Raw genomic sequence first — 13,134 nt, 5'->3', positions numbered from 1 at the left:
AAACTCCCAGAGAACTAGAAACATGTTCCCCTAACATGACATGAGTCTAATCGCAGCAGAAATTCTAATTAAAATGTAGGAATGATCAACACTGCAGTGGTGAAGAAGGGATGCTAAGTACCACCTTGCCCTGGAACTTTCTACCACGCACACGGCCTGATATCACCTGTAAGGTGGTCCCGGCCAGGGTGATGATTATCTCAAACAGCCCTCCAATCTAGTTCAAAAATGGTGTTTGGTGCTAATGCTAATAAAAGCTTGAAACAAAAAGAGTCTGTTATTACATATGTACCTAAGAAGAACTGAGATAACCAAAGTTTTCCAGACTAAAATTCAAGTCATTTCTCCCACCCTCTCCCACCTCCCACAGCTGAGACTATGGTATAACCAGCAAAGTTACTACACTTCATTGCCCCAGGCAATTGAAGCATTTGGTTGTGCTGTGGTCAAAGGCCATGCCTCACTGCTTAGCTTATTCCATGTTTATCCTTGGCCTCTGATGGTAGGATTCAGCTTTGTCTCCTCTATGGTCCTGAGAAACTCAACTCTGCCCCTGTACTGGGTTAAATAGTATCCCCAAAATTTCATGTGACGTTTGGACATACAGTCTTTGTAGATCAATTAAGATGATGTCATACTGGATTAGGTTGGGCCCTGAATGCAATAACTGGTGTCTTTACAAGAAGACTATGTGCTGGTTTGAAACTGTTATGTACCCCAGAAAAGCCATGTTCTTTAATCTTATTCAATATTGCTGGGTGGGATCTTTTGGATTAAGTTGTTTCCATGGAGACATGACCCACCCAACTGTGGGTGGGGCCTGTTGATTAGGTGGTGTCCATGGAGATGTATCCCCAGACATTCAAGATGGGGTTACCTACTGAAGTCCTTTAAGAAGGAACCATTTTGGAGAGTGCTTCAAAGCCCACACCACCAGAGATCTTTGGAGAAGTAGAAAGAAAATGCCCCAAGGGAAGGTGCTTTAAGAAGCCCACAGAGAAAGCTAGCAGATGTCACCATGTGCCTTCCCAGCTGAGAGGTATCCAAAAGCTAAAGACCCCAGCAGACACCAGCCACGTGCCTTCCCAGCTGACAGAGGTGCTCTGGACATCAGCCTTTCTTGAGTGAAATTAACCTCTTTTTGGTGACTTAATTTAGACATTTTCATGGCCTTAGAACTATAAACTTGGAATAATAATTTCCTTTTTTAAAAGTCATTCTGTTTCTGGTATATTGCATTCTGGCAGCTCTAACAAATTAAACACTATGTGAAAACTCAGAAATACACAGAACACCATGTGCAGATGGAGACAAATTGAAGTGATGTGTCTACAGGGCAGGGCACATCAAGGATTGCTAGCAACACCAAAAGTCAGGAGAGAGGCACTGAACAGGTGCTCCCTCAGAACTTCCAGAAGGATCCAACCCTGCAGATACCTTGATTTTGGACTCCTGACCTCCAGAACTGTGAAAATAAACATCCGTTGGTTTAAGTCAGGCCATTCATGGTATTTTGTGATAGCAGCCCTGGAAAACTAAAGACATGTTCCAGTCCTATTCCCCAGCCCTGTGGCTATAAAACCATTTGTAAATAGGACCTTTGAAGATATTATTAGTTAAGAAAGTAAGGCCAGACTGAATCAGGGTAAGCCAAAATCCATATGACTGGAGTCTGTATAAGGAGAGGAAATTCAGAGAGTCACTTAGGAAAAAACAGAGAAAAAGGCAGAAAAAAAAAGATTGCCATATGAAAGAAACAGATACTGAGCCACCACCAGACTACTACAGACTCTGGAAGAAAACATGCCCTGCCAATAGATATTTTGATGGTGGACTTCTAATTTCCAAACTGTGAGCCAAAAAATTCTTGCTGTTTAAGCCAATCAGTTTGTGGTATTTATCAGAGCAACCCTTGCACACTAAGACAGACCCAAACTGTCTGCATATATCAACCATGAATAAGCAAGACCCATCCTCCCCAGAGTCAGAATGAACATCACTGGACTGCCACTAGAGATCTCACTCCTCACGCCAGCCTCATTTACAGGCTACCTCAAGCCAACTGCCACTCCTTTCTTCTACTAAAACTTTATCTCATGGGCAGGAGCCCTATATGCCCAGGGATATGTAAATGCTCCTTCTAGATTAGAAGGAGCTCCTTCTAGATTAGCCAGCAGAGGTCTGGTTTTGCCAAGAGGTTGAGCATACTGTCCCAAGACCATCGTTAGCAAAGAATTACTCCTTATTATCCAAGGACTCCTGGCTGGAGCTGCCTGTAATTCACAACCCTTTCAATTCAGGTGTCTTGTCAGTGACCCGTTTGCCATGGGGCAAAACTCAGCTTTTCTTCCTGAAAATAAAGACAGAATTATCCAAGGCTACATCATTAAGCTGCATCATAGTTTGTTCTGATGTGATCATATATACATGCTATATTGGGAAAAACCTGAAATACATTTTGAATTTAAAACTGTTACCTACGGAAACATTTGTAAGGAAGTGGTTATTCTAAGGTTCATATTACAGAGGGAATATCTTTCATCTTTATAAATAGGGGGATGGCATATAATTAGCTTCCTTTTGCTGGGGCAGCTAAAGATAGCATTTAGCATAAATCTTAGAGTAAAAATTCTATATCCCAAAGATCTAACAGAAACAATGATAAAATAGCAACAGCTGCTTGAAAACTTAATGAGGCTTAATACTGATTACTTTTCATTACATAAAAGGAAACCCAGGGATATTTTAACAGATGGTTGAGGCTGCAAATATGTATGCACTTGGTATTTTCCTATCTGCCAAATACAGTCTTCAGGAGGAAAGTCCATGACCTTCCCACTGTTTTTACATGCTAAAAAGTATATAAAACTTTTTTTTCTGTTTCTAAAAAAGAGGAAGGAAGGAAAGAAAGAAGGAAATTTAAAAAATTGAGAAAGGATTTTTAATTTTTAAAGGAGGATGAATAAATGAAGAATTCCATAAAAGTCTCAGAGTTGAAAGTTCTGTTTCAAGCAAATGGCTTTTTTTTTCTTCAGCTGTGGGACTGAAGCCTGGAGCTATTAATATTTCTGTGTGATTCTGACCTCTGCTATTGTCAATGTAAATAGAATTCCTGACGTCTGAGTCCTCCGGCTCCTCCTCTCTGTGCACTGACTTCTGAAGAAGCAGTTGCTCCCTCCTTGGCTGCCAGCCTTTAACACCCCACAAGGACATGGGACATCAGATAGGGCTCTGGCATTTAAGGGGAATTGCATGATCTGTAAGACGATATATACATCTGTTTGCCAAGAGTTGGGGCTTTGGAAACACACAACTTAACGCAACCAAAGAATTACAATGAGTATCAGTGGGCAGATTGTAAAGACCAGGGCCTTCATTTTACTGGTGGAACAACTACAGCCCAGAGGGGCTAAGTGGCTCATCCAAGGCTGCACACTAGTGACAGAGCTGGGTGTCTGACTCCCAGTCCAGTGCTCCTCTATCCGTCCCCTCTTCTACCCACCATGGCCTGCACAAGGGAATAAATGAAGAGAAAGTAACTCTTCAGAAACATTTAACATGGGAACAGGAGAGTTAAGGAGAGCAATATGCGGGTCCTCAATTGAGGAAGCTCTGAAAAATTTGTCTGCGTGCAACTGGAGGATATGGCTCAGTATGAGGATATGGCTCAGTATAGAAGGCACACAGCAATGAATTCATGAACAGGCAAATACTTATCCCCTCTTATGACTGAACTTCTGCCACTGCTTTCACAGAATTGTTAATACATAGCAGTAGTGTCAGCTCCCACAGCCTTTGTCTGTGACCACCATCCATATTGCTTTCAGCATCAGATACTACTGTCTGCTATCAATATAAAAAAGGGAAGGAAAAATGGCACTGGAGGAAAGAAAAAACATTTGACAAAAGAAGTAGTCAGGGTTTCACCTTCTTCGACAGTAGAAGAAAACAATATGTGATATGAGCGTTCCATGAAAATATCAGTCATCATGCTATAGCATTGTATAATAAAGCAGCAAAAGAAGCAAGCACTTCAAATGAAATGGTTCTGGGTGTCAGGTTTTAGATGGTAGCCAACTAAGAAATCAGAGAAACTGAGTCCGAGTTTAAAAAGTTTATTGTCCCGGGGCAAGATTCCCGGGTCCGGGTGCTCAGGGTGCTGGCCCGGGAAGTTGCGCCCCCCTGGGGGGGCGGGGCTAGATATAGGCTTGCTAGTGGGGGTGCTGACGATGCCTACGGGGCCTCCTGTGGTAGGTTAGGAGTTTCGCGCACTTTAGGGCCGGGGGCATAGCTATGGGCCTTGGCCAGGGGGCATAACTACGGGCCATGTGCAGTGGGGGCGTCCTTTGTTTGTCAGGGCAGGTCCTGATTGGCTGAGTTTGAACAGCTGTATGCCCGGATGTTCACGGCTTTTAGTTCGGGTGTGGGCCTTCCAGTCAGAGGCTACTGGGCCAGGCCTTACACTGGGGTTAGCTTAATCCATGAGCTGGTGCAAACTCTAGAAGCTACCAGCAAGATCTGCATTTATAACACGCTTCTCTCTTAGACACTCACTTAAGAAAAAGCAGTATCTGCAAAATAAAGTGATTTCAACAAAACACAAAGAAACAACAACAAAAAACTTGTCACCTCTGATTCAAAATCTTAAAGTAGAGGAATTCAACCCTGTATCCAACTAAATATTACCTCAAATTCATAAGATAGAGTCCTATTTTTTGCATAGTTTAAGAAGTAAAATTCACATAAAAATAAACATGCATAATTTTGCATGAAGAAATTCATTATAATGAGTTTTTAAGGAATCTTTACTGACTTGTTCCACTTGACTTGAGGAGTTTTTGTTCTTCCTGTGTCCCCCATGAACCCTAGTACAAAACTGGTACGCAAGCATAAATTCAATCACTGGATCAGGTTTGTTCCTAAAAGTCAGAAGAATATTGAGTAGTAAAGATTGTCTTTTAAGTTTTCCATCTCCATGGATGATGAAAGTTTCAGAGATAGAAAGCCGACAAATACATACTCATCACCTACTATGTGTCAGGCACCATTTAAACCCCATGGGTAAAGGATAGGAGAAAACCATGTTCTTGCTCTCACAATGCTTACATTCTAAAGGGAGAAGTCTAATAATAAACACAAACAAATTAAAATGTATGTCAGGTGGTGACCAGTGAAGAACAACAAAGGCTAAGGGTTTAGTGAGTCATGGGAATGCCATGTGAGGATAGTCAGGGAAGGGTTTTCTGATAAGATAGCATCTGAGTACATGAAGGGAGTAAGCCATATGGAGTCAAGGCCAGAACAGCAGAATGGGTACTGGGCCCTGAGGCAGGAACGAGGAGGCCTGTTCAAACAAAAGCAGGGAAGCCTGCAGGGCGGGAGCAGAATGAGAAAAGAAAGACGGAAATTGGAGTCAGAGAGACAGCAGGAGCCAGATCTTTAAGGGCTGGATGCTGTCATAAGAAGAGATTGCAGGGAGCCAGGGATGAAAAAGCAGGAAGCTTAGTTAGCCCATTGCAATAATCTAAGCAAAAGATGATGGCAGCTTAGACCAGGTTAATAGATGGGGGAGACTAAAGCTGAGGGGAGGGCAGGTTAGAGTGAGAAAAATCAAAAGTCCTATTTGAGGCATGGTTACTAAAGTGATACTTGTCCTTGGCATGAAAGTGAAAAAAAATTTTTTAATGTACCTTGATTAATAAAGAACAGGGGAGTCAGTGAGAGGTTAGAGGAAAGAGTAGCAGCCAATATTTTACCTCAGGACCTCATATATATCCCTTAACCTCTCTCCTCTTACATATAAAATATGAAGTTGTACTGGATTTTCTTCAGGGTCCACTCCACCTCTATAATCTGATAATATTTTCTAATGATAAATGTATTTTATCTGTGTATACAGTCACATATGCACACATAAACATCGTAATAACATTTCAAGAGAAATTTTAAAAAGTAAATGCTAGAAAACAATCATAGTGCATGATATAATCTCTAAATTAGGGGATGGGAAGGAGAAGGTTCACTATTTGCTTGAGAGCTAGATGGGTGTAGTAGTTAGGTTCAGGTGTCAACTTGGCTAGGTGAAGGTGCCTAGTTCTATTGCTGTGGACACAAGCCAATGGCATGCGAACTTCATCTGTTTCTGATTACATCTGCAATCAGCTAGGAGGCACGCCTGCTGCAATGAATGAAATTTGATTTAATTGGCTGGTGCTTAAATGAGAGAGCTCAATGTAGCACAGCCAAGCAGTTCAGCATACCTTGTAGCTCAGCTCAGGCCTTTGGAGATGGAGAAAGGAATTACCCCAGGGAAAGTTGTTCGAACCTAAAGGCCTGGGGAGAAGGCTAGCAGAGATCGCCCTGTGCCTTCCCACATAAGAAAGAACCTCAGTTGAAAGTGAGCTGCCTTTTCTCTGAAGAACTATACATTAGCTAAATAAATCCCCTTTTACTGAAAGCCAATCTGTCTCTGCTGTGTTGCATTCCAGCAGCTAGCAAACTAGAACAATGAGATCCTAGGTTCTTAAGTTTATTTTCTTCTTTCTACATGTAAAGTTGTGAAGCTCAGAGCAAAAAGGAGACAAAAATACAATACCCTAAAGGATTTTCCTCCAATGAGCTGCATAAAGGCAGGACATAATTTCTATGTGCATAATGATCTCTCAAATATAGTGAAAGAATAAAGCATAGAATTACAAAAAATAAAATAAAATAAGAAAAAGAAATATCACAAGAGTTAATGTAGCTCATATAAAGGGTAGATTTCTGTTTTTTTATAATTTCCTGAACTTTCAAACTTTTTATGTTAATCAAAATAAATCAATACAAAGAAATTCTACCTTATAAAGAATTTCAGCATCACACTCTCCAATAAAACCAGCATCCATTGCTTGAATTGAGGATAAGAAGCCCAGGCACAGTGTGTACTTGGGAAGAACAAGAGCCCCTAGGTTGTGAGAGGGAAAGAAGAATCAGACAAGTTGAGGGGCCATGACTAGAAAGGCAAAGAGCTGGGGGCGGTGTGCTTCAGGCAGGGGCTTAGCTTGGGCAAAGCTTCCGAGGGGAGGGGGAGAATAATTTTTGGAGAGAGTCTCTCTGACTGAAGTGAACACAGGGAGTGAACTGGGCAGGACCAAAAGAGATGAGTCTGAGAAGGTAAAAGATTTCAAAGGATTCTGTGAACCAGATAAGGAACTGGAGCTTTATCCTGGCCACAGGAAGGTTTTAAGTAACTAAAGGCCTAAACCTGAGAATTTGGGGGACTTAATGAAATTTCACCTCTATCCAATTTATGGTATTAACTTGAAGACATCTTTGGGGAATTCCTAAACTACCTGACAGACCAAGGTGATCAAGCTTCTCTTTTACTTATCAAGTAAGAAGAATTCAAAGGCTCTTACTGGCCTCTCTTTTGTTAAATAAGATAAAATCACAGAAAAAGCATCACTCCTCCAACTTCTAATATTTTAAGACTTTACTCTCAAGACATTGAACTGATTCTCACTGCACCCTAACTTCTAATCTTCTCCTCCCACCCCTCTCTGTGACAGGACCTGGATAGCCAATGGTGAAGCTCGGGTAAAGCTCTATCATGAACAGGCCCGGAACAGGAGGTGGAAAACAAAGGTCTGATGTTAAGCAAATAACCATACCAGTCCTAATGGTTAGAGGTGTCTATGATACACCCAGAACACATTTTATAGCCAGTTCTAATAAGATTGTAATGATTTTGACCAGATGTTTTCTCCTAGTTTGAGCAGTTCTCTCTCAAACATAGTATAAATATTTTTCATATAGTTTTGTTTCCAAAATATTTCAAATTTGCAACAGACATGTCAGGAAATGGGATATAAAATAATGAGGGTACTGACTTCTTTTTATCAGAGAATATGAATGAACTTTTGGAACAAAAAGGTCATGCTAAATGAAAATAAGAATTCAGGCTAACTGAAATCAGAGTATTTGCTGCATGCTCACCTCCACAAAAGTCATGGGCACCAGAAGAGGAAATATGCTGGTTATTCTAAGATAACAGTACTAGGAAGAGGACAGGTAAGTGAACATATTTTAAAATAACACCTTATTCCACAGTACTGAGCACGGTGGAAAGTTTAATTTATTAATTGAGAAATTATGAAACGAAATATATACTATCTTACATTTAACAAAGCATAAGTTATAACTGCAACTCTGCAGTAATTACTACAACAAAGTTAAAAGAAATTCTGCAAACATTTTTTTAGGCACACTTTTTCTGATAAAATCATGTAACAAGTTCCAATATCCTTTAATTCATGTTTTTTCTTTTGCAGCATAAAGAGGTTCATTTTTGTAAATATATTAGAAAGACTCATTAGGAGTTCTCTCTTAATCTTTGTTATCCAAGACATATTCTTTTGAAGCCCCTGAAGGCTCATCTTCCTTGATAATAGTCTCTTCTTCAACTGTCAAGAGGTCTAAATCTGCCAGAGCCTCAAATGTCAGATTCCACCAGTTCACCACCATCATTTTTGATAACATGATGAAATTCAACATCTTTAGCCAAAGAACATAGGAAAAAGAGGGAGCACTGTTGAGAAGATATACAAAAGAGATGTTTGAGTAGAGGCCAATTTTACTGTGGTCAGGTAATTAGAGAATATGTCCACGTTGCCACAACTCTTACTTCCCTATACAACTTTATAACCACCTGATCTTGGAGACTAAGCACCTGTACTTCCTTAGATAGGTAGATGGTAACAAGTGGATTTATTTTCTAAAAGCAGAGTCTACTATAGATAAAGGATGTTAAAAGCAGAAATAAAGGTTGGAAAATCAAAATTTGATTCCATACTCTGCCATACATCAAGATTAACTACCGTTATATAAGCAGGAGTAACCTCAGATTCAGAGGCAATACTTATCCTTTGCCCTTTTAGATTTACCATGCAGTGTTGGCAGAGGTACCTTATCTAGCCCTGGATTAACAAGTCCCATCTATTTTGAAATGCCTCCTGGCAATTTCATTTCTGGGAATGGGGAATGATCACAGGTCAATCTTAGGTAAAGAACCCAAAACAGAATTCTCCAAATCTGTGGTTTAGGGAATGAATGGCATTGGGGAGAATGAAATTAGAGCAATTGCATCAACTAGGCAGAAACTAAGAGAGGAGTTGGAATTTACTAGGCAAAGTAAATGCTGAGGAGTTGAATTTACTTTGTAGGTGAGACTAAATTACCAATCAGCCATTTTCAAGGGTAAAATTGAGTGATGTAACACCCTGGATACGTTCAGTCATGTCTACAACCACAATTGGATCAAGGCTCTTACTGTACCTTCCCCCTACCCAGCCCTAATATCACCCAGCCTTTCATTGCCATCATATAAATAATTTATATTTGCCATATTTCCCTTGTATTAGAAGAGTAAAAGGCTACCATTTTGTTGACCAAAGTAGACTCTGAATCTTCAGGAGGGAAGGGACAATATATCCTATTCATCTTTGTTTTTTCACCCTCAGATTCCGCTCCACCTCTGACAATTCCCTTCTTTGTACACAATAGATGTTCAATAATTTAATTGTTTATTTAATTGAGTCCAAGTCTTGCAGTCAATTAAATCTGATGTTTGCAAAGAAAGGAGGTAGGAAACACCAGAACACGCACTGCAATGCATTTATTCTTTAAGTCTAAACTTAGAGGGAAAAGGAGGAGAAAAGTGGTTTTGGCTGTTTAAGCAAGGTTATGCAAGGTTAGGCACAATGGAAGACCTTAATACTTAAGCCATGTTTAACCCAACCCTGCTTTTAGAATACAGCTGAACATAACAATCTGTCTGAAGCCAAAGGGTAACATAAAAGGATGCTCTTGATGTTCAACATTCCTAAATTCCTTCCTGCATGATGAAAGCAAAGAGAATCCTTGTTTGAGGATTTCCAGAGATTGCTCATGTTGCAAGCCAGTAACTCCATCCCATCTCAGATGCCTCATTAATCACTAAGAATTGGAAAAGTCCCCAAAAGAAGACCTCTCAACCACAGAATTGCTAGGAGTATCATTTCAAACTAATGGATACAAACCTTTGCCCAATTATTTTCTCTAATAATTTTTCCATCAAATGTTTTTAAAGGGGGGACCCAATGAGGACTCCTGCATCTTTCACAGGAAATCTTCTCCCTTCCCCAAAGTACAGACCCAACAAATGATCTGCTGGACATCACTTGGAAGGACCGTGGTAGCTGTCTTCAAAACAAATAAAAGACTTCATTCCTTAATATCATGTGAGCATAACTAGTCTGCCACTAATTATTGTTCCACTCTGTTAAAGCTCAAGAAGAAAACAGTTGAGAACAACTTAAGGTTCTGTGAGTGTTCATTAACAGTTTTGAATGTATTTTCAAGAATTGAGCAGAATTGCATAACTTTGGTAAATACTCTAGGCTTCTCATATCATCTGAACCAATTCCACAATCTTCTGTTTAAACCAAGTACAAGGGCATGAGAGATGCAGTTCCATACCCAAAATTTAAATATGTAACACCAGATAACCCCATCCAAAAGATCATGTCAGTAGGCCACCACTTAGGCAAGTATTAAGTAACTGACTCATCAGTAGAGGACCTATTAGGATACCATTCTACTTAAAACCAGCTATTAAACAGGTACCAAATCAGTGTTTTATTTTGGTCAAGACATTCAATTATTAATGCTTCTCCTATTTTTCAAAATAAAGTCTTTATTTTCCCATTATCATTGGGACATAATTTAGATATTTGAAGTACTAAACTGATGGGAAAGATTTGAGATATTTATAGGCATCTTTTCAGCCAATGCCTATGGGGAGAGTGGCTAGGCCTTCTTTGAGGGAAAGGAGTAAAAGGCAGGATCTTAGCATGACGTGAAGGAGATTCCCAACATCCTATCTGGCATGCAGCATAACTAGCTCTAACTTTAACCAGCCCAAAATGGATAGAAAATTCAATTCTGACTGCAACTAGAGGTCATGCTAATGAATCCTTCTTCTAAAGGCCCAACACTGTGCCTGTGTTGAGACAAATCAGAGTGCAATGGAAGAAACACCAGATTTGGTCCTAGAAGAAATATCTTTATCAGGCTGTAAGTAGATGTTAGACAACAGAAAAATAAGGAAAACAATGTAACTTGAGTGTTATTCATTTCACTTACCTGGCAGAAAATTCAGTACCTAACCAGAATGAGTTTAATTATCTCATTTGCAATGCTTACTCACTCACCTTCTTCTAATTGGCCATTGTTCTATTTTATTTTTTGATTATGTTGTGTTCAACTTGCAAGCTGCTCCATATCACATTCTGGAGATAAAATATACCATTCTTGGGGAAATGTCTGTGTGTTTTTCCTGGGAAAATCTTACCTGCATATGAGTCTATTTTTCACCAAGGCTGTAAAGATCTCTTCAAATAGTTTATGCTGTGGGTGTTTACTGAAATTTCTCTCATTCTTGTAGTTTATACTGAAATGAAACAAGCAAAAAAGTATTCATGTAAATATGAAGATTATTAAGGTTTAACACAGTGCTATAGGCAAGTATCAATTATTAAAAGAGGAGTTACAAATTCAATTGTAAAGTTTAATAATACAGATTCTAGTCAAGCATATGTATTTCATCTTATCATGCTAACAATTATTCCCTATTATAGTTCATAGTTAAAATAGGGTGGAATTCCAGGGATGAGGCTGGCCCTGAGACCCAGGGATCAACAATGCCAACCTGACCAAAAGAGGGTAAAGAAGTATAACAAATACGATATCAGTGGCTGAGAGAGTTCAGAGTCAAGAGGCTACCCTGGAGATCACTCTTGCACATGCTTCAGCTAGACATTGCTACCTATCATAACTCGCCAAACCCCAACCAAAATCATTCCTGCCAATCCTAAAGAAAACCTAGGGCATTAGGTTATATAGGGCATTATATAGGATTCTACAAAGGTTCCATGCACTAGGGTAACTCTCCAAAACCTACAACCTCCAGATCGGTCCCTGGACCAGATAAGTCCTGAAATACAGAGGGGCCAACCCTTTCAGAACATCAACTAGTTCCATCCCCATAACCCATATGATTGACAGCCCCTTCCAACATGAAAAAGCTAGAATGGGCATAGCCCAAATACCTTTAAAGGGTGGGAGAAAGATCAAAGGTGATGGTAGAGTTATACAGAGAAGGTTGAGTTTAACAAATGAGTGCTCAATCATTAGGCTGATATTTGTACCTTAGAGCAGCTAGAAATAAAAACCTAAAATTGTGGAATTGTAACCCATACCAAACTCTAAAATCTGTTCTACAACTAACTGTTGTGATATACTTTGAAATTTATTGCTTATATATATATATAAATCCTATCTTCTCTGTTATGTTCTATTATTTAAAGAGAAGGAGGAGCATAACAGAGAAGATAGGATTTAACAAATGAGTACGCCTGATGAATCATTATATTAGTTTTTCTGTTGGTCTCCAATGTCTTGGAATAGCTAGAAGAAAAAACGAAAAATCATGGAACCATAACTCATACCAAACGTTAAAATCTGTTCTATAACTATTTGCTGAGATGTACTTTGAAATTTATTTTTTGTTGTATATATGTTATATTGCACAATAAAAAAATACTAAAAAAATAAATGAAACTGAAAAAAGGGTAGAATTACTAATGTACAGTATTAATATGGAAAATTACGTGTATGACGGGTATACAGGAACTCTGTATTTTCGACATGATTTTTCTGTAAACCTACAACTTCTCTAATTTATATAAATGAATATATATAAATTGGATGCAGTGAAGAAAAGGAGTATATAGAGAAAAAGAATGATTGGGGCACATTATCTAGACCACTATGAATAAGCCAGATAAGGATTCTTTCCCTTCACTTTTCCACTCACCCTCGACCTCATTTGGCTGACATAACTATCAATACCAGTGGCTGTCATGGATATTTCCTTGTATAAGGATTTATTGAAATCCATCTTTATCTTTATTTGTATGTTGTTGTTTTTAATAAAGTCTTGAAATAGTCCAGTGGCAGCCTCTTGTTGCTTGATATCACATCACACCAAAGAGGTTAAAAATACCCCAAAAACATTGCACTTCAAAACTGGGAGAAGACAAGACAGAGTGCACA

The 13,134-nt window shown here is 39.2% G+C and overlaps 1 protein-coding gene across 9 annotated transcripts in view; it reads right to left on the bottom strand.

Moving 5' to 3' along the window:
- NEK10 (NIMA related kinase 10) overlaps positions 1 to 13,134 on the bottom strand; it is a 297,546-nt gene that overhangs the window by 257,674 nt on the left and 26,738 nt on the right. For all 9 annotated transcript variants that reach the window (XR_013162877.1, XM_077129956.1, XM_077129961.1 and 6 more), the window contains exon 5: positions 11,372 to 11,470. Coding sequence is in view for 8 of the 9 variants with exons in the window: in XM_077129956.1 (XP_076986071.1) it covers positions 11,372 to 11,470 (99 nt within the window). In the remaining variant the exon portion in view is untranslated. The remainder of the gene's footprint in view (positions 1 to 11,371; positions 11,471 to 13,134) is intronic.

The sequence above is a fragment of the Tamandua tetradactyla genome, chromosome 15, assembly GCF_023851605.1.
Source record: "Tamandua tetradactyla isolate mTamTet1 chromosome 15, mTamTet1.pri, whole genome shotgun sequence".
NCBI classification, from domain to species: domain Eukaryota; kingdom Metazoa; phylum Chordata; class Mammalia; order Pilosa; family Myrmecophagidae; genus Tamandua; species Tamandua tetradactyla.
This window is presented reverse-complemented; position numbering and strand designations above follow the sequence as displayed.